The sequence below is a fragment of the Pleurodeles waltl genome, chromosome 8, assembly GCF_031143425.1.
Source record: "Pleurodeles waltl isolate 20211129_DDA chromosome 8, aPleWal1.hap1.20221129, whole genome shotgun sequence".
Classification (NCBI taxonomy): Eukaryota; Metazoa; Chordata; class Amphibia; order Caudata; family Salamandridae; genus Pleurodeles; species Pleurodeles waltl.
Genome location: NC_090447.1, coordinates 539796767 through 539818732, shown reverse-complemented (window position 1 = coordinate 539818732; position 21966 = coordinate 539796767). Strand labels below are relative to the sequence as shown.

Genomic DNA, 21966 nt, shown 5'->3' with positions numbered 1-21966 from the left:
GCCCCAGCCTGCTCCCAAACCATAGCTATTTAAAAAGCGGCAGAGCGAACAAATCAACATGGGTAGCCTGTGCAAGAGCTGAGCCGTGAAACTGGAGTGTAATTTATGCAACAAAATATTTAAAGTCTCTTTAAAATTTTGAAAATGTACTTTGTTAAAATGTAGAAACGTTTCACCATAGTATTTCAGATTATATCACTGCATTGACAGGCATTTACTAAAATTGATAGCCTTCATTTAGTGTGAATTTAGAAATTTTTACCCTGACAACAATGAACTAAGAGGCAAGTCAATTGTTGTGAGCACATACTTAACCTACATTCTTAATGAACATGGAGCAACATTATAGTCTATTACCTCAAACACAGGAGAAATATTTGAATAGAATCACACAATTTGGTCAATCGACGAAGTCAGGATTTATTCCAGGTTTTCTGCTTTCATGTATGTAGGAAAGTAGCCTCTTTCTAGCATGGCTACCCCCACTTTTGGCCTGTTTGTGAGTGTGTGTCAGTGTGTTTTTACTGTGTCACTGGGATCCTGCTAGCCAGGACCCCAGTGCTCATAGATAAAAACATATATGTCAGTATGTTTTTCTTGTCTCACTGGGATCCTGCTAGCCAGGGCCCAGTGCTCATAGTTTGTGGCCTTATATCTATGCCTGTGTAGTGCCTAACTGTGACACTGAGGCTCTGCTAACCAGAACCTCAGTGCTTATGCTCTCTCTGCTTTTAAATGTCTCACTGTAGGCCAGTTACTTCATTTACCAATTTCAATTGGCATACTGAACCCCCGTTATAAGTCCCTAGTATATGGTACCTAGGTACCCAGGGCATTGGGGTTCCAGGAGATCCATTTGGGCTGCAGCATTTCTTTTGTCACCCATTGGGAGCTCAGACAAACCTTTACACAGGCTGCTGCCACCTCACAGACAGGGTTCTGCCCTTCTGGGGTCTGGGCAGCCCAGTCCCAGGAAGGCAGAACAAAGCATTTCCTCTGAGAGCAGGGTGTTACACCCTCTCCCTTTGGAAATAGGTGTTACATGGTGGGGAGGGGTAGCCTCCCCCAGCCTCTGGAAATGCTTTGAAGGGCACAGATGGTGCCTTCCTTGCATAAACCAATCTACACCGGTTCAGGGACACCTTCTCCCTTGCTCTGGTGGGAAACTGGACAAAGGAAAGGGGAGTGACCAATCCCTTGTCCATCACCACTCCAGGTGTGGTGCCCAGTGCTCCTCCAGTGTGTTCCAGACTTCAGCCATCTTGCTTTGCAAGGTGTGGGGGCACTCTGGAGGGCTCTGAGTGGCCAGTGCCAGCAGGTGACGTCAGAGACCCCTCCTGATAGGTCCACACCTGATATGGTAGCCAATCCCCTTCTCAGGGCTATTTAGGGTCCCTCCTGTGGGTTCTCTTCAGATTCTGCTTGCAAGTTTCCTTCAGGAATCCTCTGCAACAACTTCAGACTCTTCTGACTTTGGATCAACTGCAGCCTGCTCCAAGAAACGCTGTAACTGCAACAACGTGTCTTCGAGAGACACTTTTCTTCAGCAACCTCAGCTCCAAGTCAGCAACTGCAACAGTTTCAATGGTGTGCACGCTCTGGGGACTCCCTGTCTTCATCCTGCACCAGAAGGACTGAAGAAATCTCCCATGGAGTGATAGAGTCACTCCCCTGCTTCAAGCAGGCACCTTCCAAGGCGGTAACCGGTACCCTGGGACTCCTCACGGTGACGAGGGCGCTCCTAAGGACACAGAGAGTGGACATCACCAACTTAGACTTTCCTGAGGTTCTGCTGATGCAATTTGGAGGAGGTAAGACCTTGCCTTCCCGAGAACAAAGGTTTCCCTGTGTATTGTGTCTTCTTCACATGCTGAGGCCTTTGTGCACTCTTCGCAAAATTCCTTCATGCGCAGCCTGGCCCAGGTCCCCAGCACTCCACCCTGCAATGCTCAACTTGCTGAATTGTTCTCCGGCGGCGTGGGACCTTCTTTTGTTGTGCTGCATCAACCACATTTCACACCTCCATTCAACCCAGATCCTGGGGCTCCTAGGGGTGCTGGCTGGCATCCTGAGGGCTCTCTAAAGTGCTGAGAGCCCCCTGTTCCTCCTCACACAGAGTTGAGGCCCCCAGATCCCTTCTGGGTCCATCCAGTGACATTTTGATGAAAAACACAATTTTGTCATAGCCAAGGCTTGTTGGCACCTTCCAACACGAAATCTCATCTGCAACAATCTTCACGCCGTGGGACATCTTTTTCATAAAGCAGGAACCCGCTGGCATCTTGCTAGGGTGCATTTCTGCAGTCTTCTATTAACCGGGACTCTTCTTTTGCACCCTCTTCTGGGTTGGCAGGGGCTCCTGTCCTTCCTGGAACTTCTTTTGACTTCTGGACTTGGTCCCCTTCCTTTGCAGGTCTTCAGGTCCAATAATTCAGCAGTTGTTTTTTGCAGACTTGGTTGGCTGCTGCAAAATCCCCAAAACGAGGTGTAGCGTGTCCTAAGGAAACTTGCAGTACTTTACTCCTGCCTTTCTGGGCTCTGGGGTGCGGTCATTTACTTAACTTTACTGTATTCTTACTCTCCCAGTGATTCTGCTCACCCTACACTTGTCTAGGGAGGAATTCGTGATTCACATTCCACTTTTTTAGTATATGGTTTGTATTGCCCCAGACCTATTTTCTCCCATCACATTCTATAGGATTTCCTACTGTTTGCATTGTTCTATGACTATTTACTTGTCTACTTTTGGTGTCTAGTGTATATATTGTGTATAATACTTACCTCCAGAAGGAGTATTGTCTCTAAGATATTTTTGGTACTGTGTCACCCAAATAAATACCGTTATTTTTGGTAATATTGAGTATTATCTTTACTTGTGTATAAGTACTGTGTAACTATAAGTGGTATTGCATGAGCTTTGCATGCCTCCTAGTTCAGCCTAAATGGCTCTGTTATAGCTACCTCTATCAGCCTAAGCTGCTAGAACACTACTACATTCACTAACAAGGAATAACTGGACCTGGTGTAAGGTGTAAGTACCCAAGGAACCAACTACAAACCTGGCCAGCCTCCTACAATGTAAAATTCTGACATTAGCTGAACATCTCTTTATTTCTCCTGTTTTACATCAAAGGTTAATGCTTTGTTTTTAATTTGTGGTGTATGAGGTTAGAACAAGGGTGTCAGGCAGAAGCCACATGCATGTCATTTGATCTGTGTGCCTTATATGTGGCCTAGATTCTTCTTAAAAATAGAGCAATATTAGAGTCCACTAAATTGAAGACAAGAGAGAGATCCACTCATGGGATAACGAAATTTGGTCAAGTGGGAAAACCAGGATAGACCCCATGTTTTCTGCTTTTACACTGTACAGTTCAGCCACTAGATGGTAATCTCCTTAATTCTCCTGTTCTACATCACCGTTTAAAGTCTTGTCTTTAATTCTTGGCACATGTGTTTGGAACGTGGGTAGCAGGCAGAACCCACATGAAAGTCAATTATCATGGCACCTTGTATATGGCCTGGATTCTTATTATACATGGAGCAACAGTATAGTCTATTAAACCACGCAAAACTGTTATCTGCCCAGTCTCACCACTTACAGCGGAGCCTCAGTTCAGCTTCCACTTATTGCTGTATTGTGAAAGTTTTCACATTTGGTCATCTGCACAGACTGATGTGCACCTATTTGCCAACTTGTAGAAATTGGATTCACTTTTTTTCTCTCATCCATGCTGTAGCTGTGTATTTTTCTCCTCAAATAAGGGCTGTTTTGCATAATCCTGCTTGTTCCTACTTGACCCACATATTTCAGTTTTGTGCAGAAGTATCTCAGTCCCTCACACCACAACAAAAAAAGATTTGCGAACCTCGGAAAGTATGTACTTTATTTACCAGCTTCCAAACACTAAGGGGGTCATTTTGACCTCAGTGGTCTTTTGTCAAGACCGCCGAGGGACCGCCGTGCTGAAGACCGCCAGTGGTGGCGGTTTTCCGCTCGGCGTATTATGACTGTTGGCAGCGCTCCGTCCTTTTTCGGATGGAGAGCCGCCAAAAGCCATACTGGCGGACGGCGGGGAAGTGGAGGTTGCTCCACCTCCACCGCCAGGTCAACAGAACACCGCCCCCCGAATCACATCGGTGTGGCGGTGTTCTGTTGACGGTGTGGTGTCGGCGGAGCAGCCCCCATGGATCCCGTCCCCTCCCGGAGGATCGACGGACCAGGTAAGTCGATCGTCCGTTAGGGGAGGGGGGTGGGGGGTTGTTGTGTGTTGTGTGCGTGCATGGTGGTGTGCATGTGTGTATCTAGAGGGGGTGTGTGAGTGCGTGTATGCTTGCGGGGGTGTTGTGTGTTTGGGAATGAGTGCGTCTATGTCTGTAGGTATGGCTGTATGAATGTGTGCGTGTATGTTTGAATGTGGGTCTGCGTGTCTGACTGTGTGTGTGGATGTTGGCATGTATGTCGGTGTGTGTGCGTGTATGTGTGTTGCTGGTGCCTGCGTGCATGTCGTGTGTGAATGAGTGATGTGATGTTGGGGGTCGGGGTGGGGAGGGGGGTCCTGCCACCTTTGGGGGGTGGCAGGGGTGGTGGGGGGTGTAGGGGAGGGAGTCGGGTGGGGGTTGGGGGTGGATGGAGACCCCTATCAGTGCCAGGGAAGGAATTCCCTGGCACTGATAGTGCTTACCGCCATGGATTTCATGGCGGATCCAAACCGCATGAAATCCATGGCGGTCAGCCGGGTCCAAATACCACCGGCGGTATAGTGCCGACCGCCGAGCTGGAGCCCCAGGTCTCCAGCCCAGCGGTCGTCTCCGCCCTGGCGGGCGGAACGGAGAAGCGGCGGATGACCATGGCGGTAACCGCCATGGTCATAATTGCATAAATTTAGACCGCCAGCCTGTTGGTGGTCTTACCGCTGCTTCTCCGCCGTCCGCCAGGGTCATAATGACCCCCTAAATGTTGAAGAGCTGTATTCCTTTAAAAGGGGATAGTTCTTCTGTTTTATAGCTCTGGAAATTCTGGAGGGCTGGATATGGCTGTGTGAAAGTTTGCAAGTTATTATCGTGCCTGGGTATAGTTCTTTGCCCCTCTCGCCCCCACCTATTGCAGCAATGCTGCAGTGTTTGTGATGCACTGTATCATAACACAGAGTAGCTTTGCTTAGGCAGGATGATGAAATTTAAAGTTATGTTATGTATGAGATGAAAGATCATGTTTACTTACAAAGGAATGGCTCCTTCAGGATGGGGTTACAGTGAATAGGTGAGCTCACAAGTTGGTGGCAGTATAAAAAGTAGCCTTTCCCAGTGTACGGTGTTGGCAGTGTAAGATATCTAGGATAGTCAAAGTTCTCATTAGCAAGCAGAGTCTAGCATAGATTTTGATTATTAGCCATTGTTTGCAACATCTCTCACTGTTCCAACATCTCCACAGTAGTGTAGTTTTTCTATTCATAATATTTCCTTGTGAAGGCCAATATTTTATTGAAAGTGCTAATTGGGACTGGAACTGCCTGTGCCTTTTTCTTGTGCGTTAACATTATCACCATTTACTTCTCATCCTTGACATTGGATGGCTTACACTTATTTTGATGTGGAGCTGATACCACTTACTGTGAAATGTGTAGTCCATTCTTTGTGCGGGCATTCTGGTGGTACTGATTCCAGGGTGGGCTGTCAGTGGAAAAGAACTCCTCACCTTTTTTCCTTGACTTGTGGGGATGCCTTATCTATTAAAGCCTCACTTTTTAAATGCCCTACAAAACATTGACTTTGCAATACGTTTCTTGCAGAAAATTGGTTTGGAATGTGCAGTGATGGTGGCAATATAATGCTTGGGAGAAACTCTGTGTTTTGGAGAGGCTCTGGTTAAACAACCAACACATTGTAAAATGACACTGCCTATGCCACCTGAATAACCTCAGTGTATCAGACAAAGTATACTAGGCTAGGTCTTAAGCTCCTTGGGTCATATTTTGTAAACGTTTATGCTGTGTGCCACCAGTCTCCCAAAAATCAACGAGAACCCTCTGAATGTGCAAAAGAGCTAGAAATTACAATTCTCATAATCAGGCGAGTAATTTCAATTTGGTGTATTGCCTCTAGCAAAAAGGCAGTTGAACAATGTGAGAGTCAGACCCATCCCTTCACAAACATATTTTTCGGTCAAGCTTAAGCATGTCTCATGATGCCAAACATCATTCTGCTCTCAATGGGCTAATTAAAATCCTGACCATCAGCAGATGTTTTCCTGTCTCTAGCCAGTGCTGACGGACACTGTTCACCAATCTGGGACCCTATCAGAAGCACTGCAAAGGCACACAGTAACACTACCAGATCATCAATCATGTGGTAAGGGCATTTGAGAAGCTTAAATAGTTTCCAGGGAGGCACAGAAAAGAAGCTTAACAAGCCAATGAAAGTGGCTTATTTAAAGGAATGCTAATCAGCAGTAGAGAATCACATTGCCAGATGAAAATAAGATAGATGTTATCAGTCAGAGAGGTGGTCTTCCAATATTGAGAGCCCATGGCATGATAGTGAGGAGAAACTGCAAACCTGTTCTATTAATTATAAACTCATATCAGACGTTTCCAGAGACTATATTGACAGTGGTGAGAAAGAGATTCCAGAACAACTGCAACCTGTTTTGAGGGCAATAAACACCAGTGACTTCAAATGACTGCAGAAGGGGTTCAGCTCAATGGACTTGGTGATGTCACCATTACGAAATGGCCATGATATTGCATCTCTTTCTTCAGCAGTGTTCCTAAATCTCATGGGCCCTCACTAATTACTCATTTCTTACAGTTAAACTTCCTTTGGCAATATAGCATGCTCTGCAATATCTTAATTAATATATGTGCAGAATACCAGTTACAACTGTCTCTTTCATAGGTAATACTGTTTGCTATACTCAGAATACCAAGTGCAGTGTGCAACTTGCTTTTTTTTATTAAGGTCAAAGTGTGCTAAAATTGTCAGTGTACGTAATGATGACATGCTTGGTAGGTTAATAAAGTCTACAGATTTGATATTCACAGGTGCATTTCTAGTATTTTATTGCAATACATGAACTGTGCTTTGCTCTTGGTGTAAGGTTTAGGATGCCTAGTTTGTAGCACATAGTGGATTGTCTACTATAGTTAGTCAGACAACAAACTTCATCTGCATTTAGGTTGTTAATTCCTTCAGACAGGGAACTCAAGGCACATGCTTAAGTATTGATCAGGTTTCACTTGTTAAATTTTGAAATGGGCTCAAAACGTATGCATGATGGACCTGTTAAGCGTTTGTGTGAGGTCTTAAGAGCTGATGTCACTTCCTGTGATGTCACCTGCCATGATTTGACTGCAGTGATGTCACGCACAGTGATATAATGCACCGTGATATCACTTGGTATTCCTAGTCTTTTAGCCATGAGCTGTGCCCTCAGGACAGCACTATCTGCAATTCAAAATGACTACTTTTTAGCCCTCCATAAAAATACTTGGGGAATTTATAAGCTTCCACAAAATATTCCAGAATTGAAGTTAAAATAGTAAATAAACCTTTGGAATATTTGTGGGAAAGTTGCTCTTTCCCCAAATACTCTAGGATTGGAGTTAGAATAGTAAATTTGACCGTCCAGTGTCCCCCACGCCCACTGCTGCCCTGAGGGTGCAGCTCAGGTCAAGAAATATGAACTAACTTGGTTAATGGCCACACTTGTATTGTTAGAACATATGCCCTGTATGAATTATTGTTCATATACCACTGATGGTGTGCAAGCACTGTAAAATATAGCTGCCACCTTGTATCATTTGTCTTGGCGAACCTCTTTTGGTGTACCTGTGATAAACGAACTGCAGAATTCGCCTCGAAGTGAAAATGTGTGACTTTCAGGCTGCTGTGCAGCATTATCCCACCGAGCTGTTTTCTGAAATATCCTAATATCTTTCTCTCAGCTAACAGCTACTCCTCTATTTAAACGAAGACACGGTGTTCTATTTTAAGCGGTTCATCTTACCGAGCACTTAAAAAAAGAACAATTATCTCAAGTAAGTGTCCGTTTTTGGGAGTGGAAGTGTCAAAGTGTGCAGGGAAGGAGGTGGTAGGAGCGTGTGTAAGCGGGGGAGGGGGAGCGGACCGCCGAAGCGAAACATTGCTCCATCATCTCGGCACATAATTGCACCAGCCCTGCAGCCAGTGCCCCTCCGGTGGAGCCCCCGACCACCCGTTAAAGGTAGCACCACTCCCTTCCATGTTGCGACGGCCAGACTCTGGAGTGTTAGGCAGCTGGCTGACAGAGCGGCCCGATAGGCTGGTGCCGACGGCAGAAGGGTCCAGGCTGCAGCGGGCGATGGGCGGATCCGCTCCCAGGCTGCCTGCGGCAGACAGATAGCGGCTCCCCTGGTCCCGGCTGCTGCCGCCGCCTCTGCGCAGCCATCACCTACCCTCACTGGAGGAAAACAGGGACAATGAAATTCCCCTTCTCTGTGCTGCTCTCCGTCTTCCTGTTCGTTACCGAAATGGTGTCGGCCATGTACCTGAGCAGCACCTACCGCACGGAGGGGGACCGCGTGTGGCAGGCTCTCACCCTAACGCTGGCGCTGCTGCCGTGTCTGCTGGTGCAGCTCAGCCTGGTCTTCATCCACAGGGACCTCAGCCGCGACCGGCCGCTGGTTCTGTTGCTCCACATGGTGCAGCTCGGACCCCTTGTCAGGTAAGAGCGCACAATGGTGGGAGGGGGAGGACGGGAAGGAGTGACGGTGTTGGGTGAGAGGGGCTGTGGATGGACCAGACTTACCCTCCTGTGCGCTCAAGGCTTGGGAGGAGGGGGCTTAATGTACTCCTGTTAGAGACGCCCCAGCACAAATGCATCTTGTGTATTTGTTGCATGGGAAAACATGCTCTGAAAACTGCCACACACGGAACAGTGCCTTATACAGTCACTCCAGGGCGCGCAAGGCCACCTCCACACCATTGGCTAAATGGACCTTCAAAGTGCTAGCATCATCTGGGCTCAGCTAGGCCGGGCTCAGCAACCTACACACCGATGATGTTGGCCGCACTCAGCCGGGGTCTCCTCGCAGTCCGGCCTCGGAGGGATTTCCATTGCGCCTATTGCTTTGGTCTCGGTGAAACGGGTAGTTGGAGTGGCGTTGTTATAAATGGCAGAGGGGCGCTTCTTCCATATGACTCTTACGAGGCTGCTTGGTGTGCGAGTGTGGATGGATATGCGCTGCACGCCCATCTTCTGCTGGCCGAATGCCTGTGTATGTGTCCAGTGTGCACGACAGACCCCTGAGTACTAGAGTCTCGCATCGCCAACCCACAATTTCTCAATCACATCACTGACAACTGGGATACGGGGATACGAGTGGGCTATATCTTCCACTGCAGCCTGCAGTGCGCTGGCCTGTGTCTATTTTGGGAGGTTTCCAAGAGTGAGGAAAACACGAAATGCCATTTTTCAGTGCCAGATGAGGGGCTGGTGCCTGGGCACTGGGTTTCAGAGACAGGTGCGCGTGGCTGTAAGAGCGGGCGCACAACATCGCAGGTGTTATGTTTTCATTGTGAGAGTCGTCGATCCCTGCGCACAAATGAGGGCAGCCTAGGCCGGCATGCTGGGTGTTTGAGGATGGTGTATGCAGTACTTGATCTCTTTGTGTTCATCAGCAAGAGTATTTTCTATTTATGCGAGGCTGCTCTTGAGATGATATTGCTCCTTTACGCTTGACAGATGGTTGGACCCGATCAGATCGATTATTTGCCATTTGGTTTGGGCGGGTTGGCATGCAGGGTGTACTTTACAGTGAGAACAAAACGCGAAGAATGATATATTGGCAACAGGGATTACATTAACATACACTCATCCTCAGAGCCTTCCTGTAAGGTTGTAGGGTGAACCCTCGAGGGTGGCAGAGGAAAAGCGGGGTTCCAGAACGTTTTTCCCCATGCAAATTCAATAGGAACATTTGAGCAGCAATACAGAGAAAATTGCTAAACAGGAATACACCACCGTTGTTAGAAAGCTAGGTTTTCATTCAGAAGTTGTGCTTTTAGAGATTTGATATAAACCTGTTCAGTCGATTTTCAGAAATAAATGTCTAAAAAAGAGCGATATCTGTAGCTGCGGCACTCCAACAAGAGAAGAGAGTGCTGTGTTTGGTGGCTGCAACATGAAGAAAAATATTTTGACCGCCATTACAGGAGCCCTCAACTCCTGAAAAACATTACAAAAATTACAAAAGACTCCAGAGTAAGGATATCATGAACCCCAGGGCCAAACATCAAGAACAAAAATTGAATTCGTCGAGGTCCTGCTTGACTCCCACAGGAGGCTGTGCTGCCTCCCATGTGGTCACCTGAAATCCAGGAGGATCCCAGCAGAACCAAAAAAAAAGTTAAAAAAAAAATGTGGGTTGGGGGGCTGTGAGCCGTTAGCCGCTCATGGGGGTGTTGGGTGCCGAGCCTGGTTACAGGCTACACCCTGCAGCCAACCCTCCGATGCACATGACCAAAAGTGTGTGATGTGGGGTTTGCTTGTCATTGGGCACCACTGTGATGCACTGCTTATGACCTCACATAATACATTACAGATGACACCCGAAATCTGGGGCGGTGTACGCTTTACTTATATAACTTACTTATAACTGGCACATTTCAGGGTTTTTTTATTTTAAAAAGTAATACATTTTCAGTGACTTTCTAAGTATTTTTTTAATGGAAGTTAAAATCTTACTACATTCGTTACATATAGCTCCACTTTAAAGCTTTGTCTTTTTCAGTGAGTATATATAGATGTATGTAGGAAATTGGGTTACTCTTTTGAAAACCCTACTGAAGCAGCAACCACAATTCTTGTCAGGGTGAAATATAACCTGTGTTCAACTCTTTGGTAGCTAGACAGAAAAGTAGTCAGACTTAACTAAGAGGTAATGTGTAAAGTATTTATGTGCATTTCAAACAGTAATAAATTGAAAACACTGCACAAGAAAAATCCTGTACTAACTTAGAAAAGCAGAGTAAAATGTAATACATTATTTGAGGCCAAAACAACAAAAAATCCAATCAGTTGAACCAGGAATATGCAGTTTCAAAAATTTACGGGAAACTAGTGCTTAAATCACCACTTTACCTGGTCACGCTGGACCAGGACAAGGTCACAAGATCAGAACACCCACAATGCAGCATGGGCCACATACAGAGACCAGGTTAGGCCAGCTGAACAAAGTGCCTTATGTCATTGGTGTGCGGTCTGCACAGAGTTGCTTTGCAAAGCTTCGTATTGTCCGGCGGCGGTTCTAATGAAACTGAGTGGTGAGGCTTTGCATCGCTCTAAGTCTATTCCAGTGGTGCGGCGAGGCTTTGTGTGGCTTTGCATCACTCAGTGTTGATTCTGACAAGGCTGGCAGAGGTGCGGACTTCAGGTTGGTTCCAATGCGGTCCACCGCTGCACTGGTAGAACACTTTCAGACTCACATCCAAAGGTCTAGGACTGTGGTGGCATCACCTGAGAGATAGGACTCATAACAGACAAGGTGCAGGATTCAAGTTGTTGGAGCCTTTTCTATCCCTGAGGCTCTGATCAGGGGGTCAGCCAACTTGCCCTTGGAGTCACTCTGGTGGTCCTGGGTTCAAGATGCAGATTCAACCCTTTTCATTCAGGCAGCAGGGCAGCAGAGTAGCAGGGCAGCAGAGTAGCAGCCCTTCTTGCAGCAGAGCAGTACTGAGTCTTCCACATGTCCTGAGGTGTACTGAAGAGTTGAGTCTGAGGGTTCACTCTTTATCTTTGGTGCCAGCTTTGAAGTAGGAAAAGTTTCTAGAGGGTACCACCCCCAGAAGTGTTTGAGATTTTCTTCCTCCCTGCCCTGGTCACAGCTTTTCTGGGGAAAAAAAAGACTAGTGTGAAGCCCTTTGTGAGTGTGCCGAGGCAGTCTTTGTAATGTGGAAGTGTGGTAGGTGATAGTTTACTTACTACATGTAATAAGGTAACCCAGCGTTATCCTATTTGAGAAGTAGACCTTGCAGTAGTGAAAAATGAATTTAGGGGTTTGGCACTACCAGGACACGTAAAACCTTAACAAACATGTCATTTTTTTTAAAATACACTATGGGATGTGTAGGGCCTACCCTAGGGGTAAACGTATATGTATTAAAAAGGAAGGTTTGTGTCTGGCAATAGGTTTAGTTTGCCAGGTTCAAACAGCAGTTTAAAACTGCACGCACAGGCTGCAATGACAGATCTGAGACATGTTTAAAAGCCTACTTAATTGTGTAGAACTATCAGTACTGCATGCCCATTAGTAGTATCTCATTTAGAGGCCCTGGGCACATGTATTACCACCTTAATAGGCACTTACAAGTCAATTAAATGTGCTAATTGGGTGTAGGCCAATGTTAACATGTTTTAGGTAAGAGCACAAATACTTTAGCACTGGTTAGTAGTGGTAAAGTGTGCAGAGTCCTAAGGCCGGCAAAAACAGGAGGACTAAAGGTGACACGTTGAGGGAAAACCATGCCAAGGATGTTGGGTCCAACATGCTCCCCCCCCAGCTGAACTCATGGGAGTTATCACAGTTAAGGTGGAAGAACGGAAGAACAAGGAGAGACTACTAGCACTGGCCTGGTCAAGTCCAGGGCGATCCTCCACTGTAAAGTCCATTCCTGGTAAGGAGATTGATAACTTCAACAGTTTGAGATTCTCACTCCTAATCTGCATTAGCCAATTGAGGGGTCTGTGGTCTGTATGAATCTGAAAGTGAGCCCCAAACAGGTAGGGTCCCAACTTCTCCAGTGCCCAGACCACTGCAGATGCTCCCCTCTCTATTGCACTCACCTTTGTTCTCTGTATGGAACCTACTGCTAATAAAGGCTGTGAGAACACAACCCCTATGCCATGCTCCGAGGCATCTGCCTGCATGATGAACTCTTGTGAGAAATCAGGGGCCTTGAGCATGGGTGCAGTGCACATAGCCTTCTTCAGGGTGCCAAAAGCGTTCTGGCATGCCTCCATCCAGATCACCTGACTGGGCTGCTTCTTAGAAGTCAGCTCTGTCAAGGGAGCAACAATGATTACAGTGCCCAGTGAGGACCTGGAAAGCCCTCTTCTCTCTGGTCTGGGCCTTGGGGTATTCCCAAGCCAAAGTTGTTTGGCTTTGAAACAGCCTAGAGAGGCTGTACCTTGCCCCCTCCAAATTGGTGATTCAAGTAGACCACGGAACCCTGCCCTGGCTGGCACTTACTAGCCTTGATAGTCAGGCCTGCTCTCTCCTGAGCCTGAAGCACTTTTCTTCAGTGCACAGGCTATCCTCCCAGCTGACACTGAAGACCGCAATGTTGTCTAGGTAGGTGGCACTGAAGTTCTCCAACCCAGCCAGGACCTGATTGACCAACCTGTAGAAGGTGGCAGGGGTGCTCTTCAACCAGATGGGCATCACCCATAACTGTAAGTGGCCTTCTGGGTAGAGAACGCAGAAATCTCTTCGACCCCTCAGTAAAGGCAATCTGTCAAGACCCAGACGTCAGATCAAACATGCTTAGTGGCTGACTTGAGCACTGGGTAATCCACACAGAACTGGAGTTCGAGAGTAGAACCTGGAGGGGCAGCCTTGGGGGCCAACACCACTGGGCTGGACCAAGGACTGCTTCAGGGCTCAATTACTCCTAACTCCGGCATCTTGGAGAATTCCTCCTTTATGATGGCTCTCACCTTGTCAGATAGCCCGTAGATGTTATTCTTCACAGGCATACTGTCCCCAGTGTCGATATCAAAGGTACACCATGTAGTGAGTCCTGGTGTTAGGTAGAAGAGGGAGGCAAACTGCCCCAACAACTGACGGCAGTCCCTCTGTTGCTATAGGGTCAGAGTAGGGGAGAGGCTGACACCCTCCGCTGACCCATCATGCTCCTTGGAAGAAAGAAGGTCGAGGAGAGGTTTACTTTTCTTCTCCACTCCATCATCCATCACCAGGAGCATTGTAATTTCGGACCACTCAAAGTGGACTTTGAGGCTATTGACATGTAGGACCAGTAAAGGGATCCTAGGGGTCTTTAGATCCACCAGGTAGGTGACAACCCCCCTGCACTCCTTTACCTCATAGGACCCACACCATCGGTCTTGTAGGGCTCTATAACTCTATCACCTTCATTTTTTGGCCAGGCTGAAACTCTATCAGGGTGGGCTTCTGGTCATACCAGAGCTTCATGACCTCCTGGCTGGCTTCCAGGTTCTCTTTCCCCTTCTTCTAGAAGCAATTAATCTGGGTGGGGAGGGCTAGCATGTAACTGAACACACTCTGAGAGGCTTTCTTGTGAGCTTGCTCCTAAACCTCTTTTATAAGGCTGAGAGGCCCTCTGACAGGGTGACCATACAGAAGTTCAAAGGGGGTCGGATCCAACCATCTTCTGAGGTACCGCCCTGTTAGCAAACAACAGGCATGGCAAGAGGACATCCCAATTCCACCTCCTGCGCTCTGACAGGCCCACAATCATGACCTTAAGGGTCATGTTGAAACTTTCAACAAACTTATTAGTCTGGGGATGATAGGGTGTAGAACCTGTAGGTTATCCTACACTTGTCCCACATGGACTTTATGCATGCTGACATGAAGTTGGTGCCATGGTCAGATACTAAATTCTGAGGAAACCCCACATGGATAAATATCCCCAGCATTGCCCTGGCAACTGCCAGTGCAGTCACTGTCCTCAGAAGTAGATCCTCTGGTACGAAGTGTCATGGTACACCAAGACCTGGATGAACCTATTGCCTAGGGCTGTGTTGAGGACAAGAGACCCAATAATGTTGATGCCAACCCTTTCAAAGGGGGTGCAAATGACTAGAAGGGAACTAAGGGAGCCTAGCAGTTCCCTCCTGACTCCCCACTGGCTTGGCAGGTGGCACATGACCTGCAGAATGCATCTGAGGTCACACTTCATGTAGGCCCAATAAAAGTGGGTGACACACCTGCCAAAGGTCTTGTTTTACCCCCAGGTGACCTGCCAGGGGCATATCATGAGCCAGCTCCAGTAGGAAGGCCCTGTAGCTCTGGGGACCATCAACACATGGGTTGCACCAGACACGGAACCTTAGACCTCCTGTACAGGAGACTAGTCTCCCAGTAAATCAGGTGATCACTAGAGTTGTCGCCAGCTGCCTGGGTCTCAGCTTACCACCGTAGGCCTTCTAGAACGGGGCACTCCTTCTGCACTCTGCAGAACTCCTGCCTGGTATGTCTTCTTTCTGTCCGCCAATTGGTCAGATCAGGTAGGTTTCCCAAGGCAGCAGTGTCCTCCTTTGTAGGTTCTGGGGCTTTGCCCTCAGGCTCAGCCTCCTCCTGGAATGTGGGAGTTTTTTGAGGGGGTTTCCCTCGTCACTTACCCCTCCTCTTCTTAGCAGTTACCTAGGCCATTTTTCCTGGCTCCAGGTCCTCCTGAATACTCTCTCAAGTGGCCATGGACCGTGTGGTCAGACAACTTCAACATCTTTAGGTTGGACCTGAGCTCCACCTCTTTCCAAATGGTGTGCTCCATGTTGTTACCGGGCTGACAATCCACAGGCATGTATGGACTTACAGCTGCCCTCTAGGAACCTAAACTCCACCCGTCCATTCAAATGGAACCAGAACCACTGGATAGTGAATCTCATGGTTTCAGCTCTTATAATCTGGTGAAATACATTAGGGACTGCCTGCTCTGAGGACATCAAATGGCACTTGACCGTTGTCATGCTGGCTGCAGTGTCTCTCAGAGCCTTCACCCGCCTTCCATTGATAGTGACTCACTGCCTGTACATTTTAGTGTTGCTAGGCATTGGGACCTTTGAAACCATCCGTCTGTCACCCAGGGACACTAGAGTAATCTCTGCACTTCCCCGCATAATAATCAGTGCAATCTCCTCCCCAAGCCCTTTGCTAGCCAGCCCATCCAAGGGGGCTGTGCCCTCTTGGGACACTTGGCATCACCCTTGAATTGCCAAACCTGATGGAACTCATACGACTTGCGCGTAAACTTCCCTGAGGACTTATGACCAGGGATCCTATCCTTCTTGTGGTCAGGTGGGGATTGGGAGCCTGCACCATGGAACAATTTTGGAGACCTTTAGAGAACTCCTTGTTTTTCATTGTATCTCCCCCTCCTTCTTCTGGTGGACACCCTGTCCACCCTTGTGGTGATCCCCCCCAGATAGTTCTTGTTGACCTTGGTGCTGAGCTAGCTGTCCACCTCCTTAGCAAGCTTCCTGGGGTCAGTGTGTTTACTATCAATCTTGTTGGTGCATCTCTGGAAAACAAAAACTGGATATGTGCTCTTTTGCCATCAAATTGTACAGCCCTTGGTAATATTTCAAATCACTGCCCTTCACCCAACCATCCATGAACTTGCTAAGGGAATCCACACAATCCAGCCAGAGCTGATGGGGCAGCTTATGACTGTCTTGAAAGGTCTGCATGTACTTTTCTGTGTGAGGCCATACTTCCTGTTAAAGGTGTCCTTCATGAGTTGGGAGTACCTCATCTGTCCCCATTTTCTACGCAAACAGTTAATTCCTCCTTTCACTAGTTATGCACCTCTAGAGACTGGCCCCCAAAACGTTTTAGGGACTCTATACATCTCCAAAGCAAACTCATAGGCATCAAACCACTTATTGATGTCCCCCTACCCCACAACGAAGTGTGGGGCCAGATCATTGGGAATGTGCATCCTCTTCTCTCAAGAGGGCACTGTGAATATGCTGCCACCATTACTTGTGGACTCTGCTTGCCTAGCTCTGATGCCCAGCTCTCTGAGATTTAGCTGATGGGCCATTCTCCTTTCCTTCAAAGGTCTTTCAGCCTTCGTGGTCAGTTTATTTTGCTCAGCCTTCCGGGCTAGTTCCTTTTCCTCCATCTTATGTTTGGCCATCTGCCGCCTAAACCCCCCTTTCAGCCTTCCTGTCCACCAGCTCCTCTGGGGACAGACCTTGGGAGGACACACTGCTTTCCGTTATGGGAGGGAGTTCCAATTCAGGAGACAAGTTATCCCCCTCCCCTGTGTGCTGCACTTCAAGACCTGTGCCCAGGTCTTCCACATGCTCCTCCACATCACCCTCCTCTTCCTGGTCATTCTCTGCTGCTGTCAGTGATTGATAAACTTCACCCAAGCTCTAAGAGCCTTCTGGAGCTCCAGCTTCCTAGTGTTCCTTTTGGGCAGTAGACCCATTTCCTCACAGAACACTTTGAACTCAACCACAATGTAGTTATCCAGTTTGGCAAGTTCAAAGTCCATCCTTGTAGGTGTGGCCACAGGCACATACAGTCAGATAGAATTGTGGTAGGTTTAGAAACAGCAAAAAGGCCAATCAAGGAACATTAAAAAAAATACTAGAAATTGTATCAAATTATTTATTTGGGATTTTAGTGTTACTCAAAATCACTCTATGGCACTGCACAAACTGAAGTACAGAATCTTACAGCTGAACACCAATGTAAGAAATTGGGTTACTGGTTGAGGGTAGCGGGCAACTGATGCAGCAACCACAAATCTTGTCAAGGTGAAACACAAACAAACCCCAAATTAACCTGTGCACAACCCTCTGGTTGCTTGCCACAAAAACAGTAAGGCTTAACTTAGGGCCAATGTGTAAAGTATGTATGCAGCACTTCAAACAGTGATAATGTGAACCAATATACAAAAAAAATCACACACCAGGTTAGAAAAAAGGAGTAAAATGTAATAGATTATTTGAGACCAAAACTACAAAAATCCAATCAGTAGAACTGGAGATATGCAACTTCAAATATTTAGGTAAAAAATAGTGCTGAAAAGCACAAGGTGCCAGCTCCGATTATCTGGTTTCACTATACTGGGACAAAGTCAAATGTTCAGGCTGACTACAAAGGAATGTGGGCCTAATACAGGGATCAACTTAGGCCAGCCCGAATAAAGTACCTTATGTCATTGCGGTTTGGTGTGAGTGCCATTGCTTTGCGAGGCTACGTGTTGTCTGCCATTGGTTCCTATGAAGCCGTGTAGCAAGGCTTTTAAGGGCTATTGAGAAGCCCTGGATTGGTTCCGGTGAGCTGGCAGCTGTGTGGAAATGCTTTGTGGTGCTTTGCGTTGTGCGGCGTCAATACCAATGAGGCTATCAACAGTGCAACAAAACTTTGCTGGGCTTCAAATTGGTTCCGATGGGGACCACAGCTGGGCTGGTAGAACGAATTCAGACCTACATCCAAGGGTCCAGGACTGGGGAGGCAGCACTTGGGGGCAGGAGTCACAGCAAGCAGAGTACAGGTGCAAATCTCAAGGTGGGTGGAGCATGTTATGTCCCGGAGGCTCTGATCAGGAGGACAGCCAATTAGCCCTTGGAGTCACTCTGGTGGTCCTGGGTTCAAGTTGCAGGTTCAGTCCTTTTCACTCAGGCAGCAGGGCAGCAGAGCAGCAGAGCAGCAGGTCAGCAGAGTGGCAGGGCAGCAGTGTAGCAGTCCTTCTTACAGAAGAGCAACAAAGCAGTCCTTCTGAGTCTTCCACAGGTCCAGAAGTATACTGAAGAACTGGGTCTGAGGGTCCGCTATTTATCCTAGACTATAAGGTAATTATAGTTGGGACCTAGTTTCCATTGAAAAAGCTATGTCTTTTGCACCGTTTGATGAATCTTAATGAGATTTTCCAAAAAAGTGTGCCCAAGGGTCTTGTTGTGCATGGAAATTCATCCGTCAAGTGGGGGCCGAGAAAAGGGGGGGGTGAAAAATTGTGCACTTCTATGTTAATTCCCATAGACTCTTTAGTCATGCCTGCAGCCCGAACCGCTGAACGGAATTACACCAAATTTGGCAGAAAGGTAGCTTTTGGCCGTAGATCATGCTTTGTTGTATTTGGTGTAAATTCATTGATTATTTTGGAGATATTGAAGGAAAACCAAATTTGTATATCTAGAGGCGCAAACACTTTGGAAATCATCCTGATCTCGTGCAGAGATCTGATTGGGTGTCAACACTTCAACCAGGAAGTGTTGGCAGCCATTTTGAGTCCCACCTTCATGTGAGTCTTAAAAACAAATGGGACCCCCCCAGGGCAAAAGAGCATTTTTTTTTTAATTCACAGGGAAATGCGCAAATATCTTCAAATTTCACCAGGAATTTAAAAAAAAACAAGCAGGGCCTCCCACACTTTCTTTTCATTTTGCCTCCAAGAGGGCATGCATATTTTTATGACTAATGAGGGGGGAGCATGGGGCCCACCTCCCTGGGGCTCAACAACAAAATATCAGGGGGGGCACATGGACCCCCTCCATCCCCAGGGACCACCACCTCCCAAGGTTTTGCCAATATAAGAATGTTGGGGGGGCCACACGGGACCCCGGGCCTGGGGGGCCACCATCTCCCTGGGGCTATATTTGACAAATAAACAGGCAGGGACAACGCGGACGCCCCCAGGCCTCGGGGACCACCACCTCCCCGGGCTATATTTGAAAAATAAATGAGGGGCCACATGGACTTCCCTGCCCCAGGGTCCACCACCTCCCCAGGGCCATAAATATTTGTGAAAACATGGAGGGGGCCCACTTGCCCTCCTCCTGGGCTATATACGGCCCCAGGGACCACCACCTCCCAGGGTTTTGCCAATATAAGAATATGGTTGCAGCCACACAGAACCCCTGGGCCCAGGGACCACCACCTCCCCGGGGCTTCGGCAATGAAATGATTCAGGGGGCCACATGGACCCCAGTGGTTTCGGGGACCACCTCCTCCACAGGGCTATATTTGAAAAATAAACAGTGGGGTTGGATGGACCCCCCAGCCAAGGGGTCCACCACCTCCCCATGACTATAATATATAATAATATATTTGTGAAAACATGGGAGGGGTCCACATGCCCTCCTCCTGGGCAATATATACAGCCCCCAGGGAGCACCACCTTCCTGGGGCTATACTTGAAAAATAAACGGGGGAGCTGTGTGGAACCCCAAGGCCTGGGGGACCATCACCTCCCTGGGGCTATATTTGAAAAATAAACAGGGAGTTCCACACTGACCCCCCAGTCCCAGGGACCACCACCTCCTCAGGGCCTTAAAAATTGATGAAAACATGGAGGGGGCCATGTGCCCCCCCTCCCGGGCCATATACACCACTGGGGACCACCCGCCACTTCCCTGGGGCAGCCCATGCATAACAAAGGAGCTACCTCCAAGCAAAAACATATACTAACTCTGCTCCCAGCATGTGGGAGTGTGAAAACTGCTCCCGCTTGCTGGAAGCAGATTTTTCATCTGTTTCCCTGTGTGCTGCCATGCCAGGAGGGAAACAGATAAAATATTGCTCCTGCATGCAGGGAGCTACATATTTAGCAGCTCCCTGCCTGCAGGAGCAATGTGAGGCTCATTTCATGGTCCCAATTTTGGAGACGCGTTCTTGATAAACAGGAATATGATTGCATCTCCACCAAACAAAGAAGCACTTACTCTGCAAAGTACAAATCATCCTAACGTCTTGAGCATGGCCAGGGCAAAGGAGGTGTGTTTTTCTCTGCAGTTTCACCTTGAAAAGTTAAATGAAATCCTTAATGGAAGTGCTTGCATCGTTGCTCTTTTGACTGCAATATCTTATGTAGTGATACTACATGCATGTAAAATGACCTACAAGCCCAGCCCCATATACATTAGTGGGATGCAACAACTTCCCACTCTTTTCCTCGGGTGATGAACAGGTTACTAAAAAGCCCCCGAGTGTGTCTCCTACCAATTTTGGAGACCTGTTCTTGATGCATAGGAATATGATTGTTTAACCACTAAACTAAGAAGCACTTCCTTCTGTAAAGTAGAAATGGCATGGCCAAGACAAAGCAAGCGTGTTTTCACTGCGGTTCCACCTTGAAAAGTTATGTGTACTCCTCGATTGTACCCTTGTTCTTGTGAGCGCAATAACTTATTTTATGATATTACGAGCATGTAAAATGGCCTAAAAGCCCCTCCCACTTTGTTCAGTCTGCAGCCCACCTCCACACATGGCCAAAAGCTGTGCGTAACTTGGGGTTGGGTGGTTATGGGAGGTAGGCCAACCCTCACCCCGCACAGTCAAAGGACATGTGTGGGATGGGGTTTGGTGTGGTTGGGTGATTATAGGGGGTAGGCCCTGAGGAAAACCCCTGCTACGCATGGCCAAATGCCGTGCGTCGGGCAGGGTTGGGTGGTTATAGGGGGTTGACCTCAGGGCCTGGGGTTGACCTCAGGGCCTGGTCAACCCCCACCACGCATAGCCGAAGGCTGTATTATCGTAAAGTAATTCAAATTACTTAGCATTAAAAAAAACACCATAGGAATTCAATGAAAAGTAAACGGTTATAGAGATGTTATAGTTAGGAAATAGAATTTAAAAAAAACATATAAATTCACTTAAAAAACTTAAGGTAAAAGGGATGTTATAGTTAGGCTCACATTTCAAATGTACAAAATCATACAAATTTAGCAGGTATAATTAGAGTTATTTCAAGTAACTATGACTCGTGCCCTAAGGTAACTATAACTTGTGCCCTCACCATGCACTGCTAATTGCCCCAGATATTACAGCACTCATGACATCGTCTATAACATCATTGATAATATCACTGTAACATTTGCAGTAAAATTATTGATGAATTAACTGTGCATCGCGGGGTGCGAGTTATAGTTACCTTAGGGCACGAGTGATAGTTACTTGAAATAACTGCTACGGCTAAGGTTTGGTACATTTAAAATGTGAGCCTAACTATAACGTCCTTGTAACTTTTGTTTTTTCAAGTGAATACATACCTATGTGTGTGTGTGTGTGTATATATATATATATATATATATAAATATATATATAAATTCACTGGCAAAAGCAAATCTTAAAAGTAAGTTATGGTTGGTATTGTCATAATGTCTTAGCGCACTACAGAAGATACTTCATAAATCCAACTATGTTTTGGAGGAAGAGGAACTGGCTCCTAAGAAGAGAAAGTAGAGCATTATTGAGGAGTATTTTCCAT

At 47.2% G+C, this 21966-nt stretch overlaps 1 protein-coding gene across 2 annotated transcripts in view; it reads left to right on the top strand.

Moving 5' to 3' along the window:
- Window positions 1-21966, top strand: part of LANCL3 (LanC like family member 3) — a 396607-nt gene that overhangs the window by 238212 nt on the left and 136429 nt on the right. Inside the window, exon 1 of one of the 2 annotated variants that reach the window (XM_069204604.1) lies at window positions 8101-8704. The exons of the other annotated variant lie outside the window; for it this stretch is intronic. Coding sequence (XP_069060705.1) covers window positions 8460-8704 — 245 coding nt within the window. The 5' untranslated portion in view covers window positions 8101-8459. Of the gene's footprint in view, window positions 1-8100; window positions 8705-21966 lie in introns of those variants that run through there. 2 annotated transcript variants of the gene reach the window in all.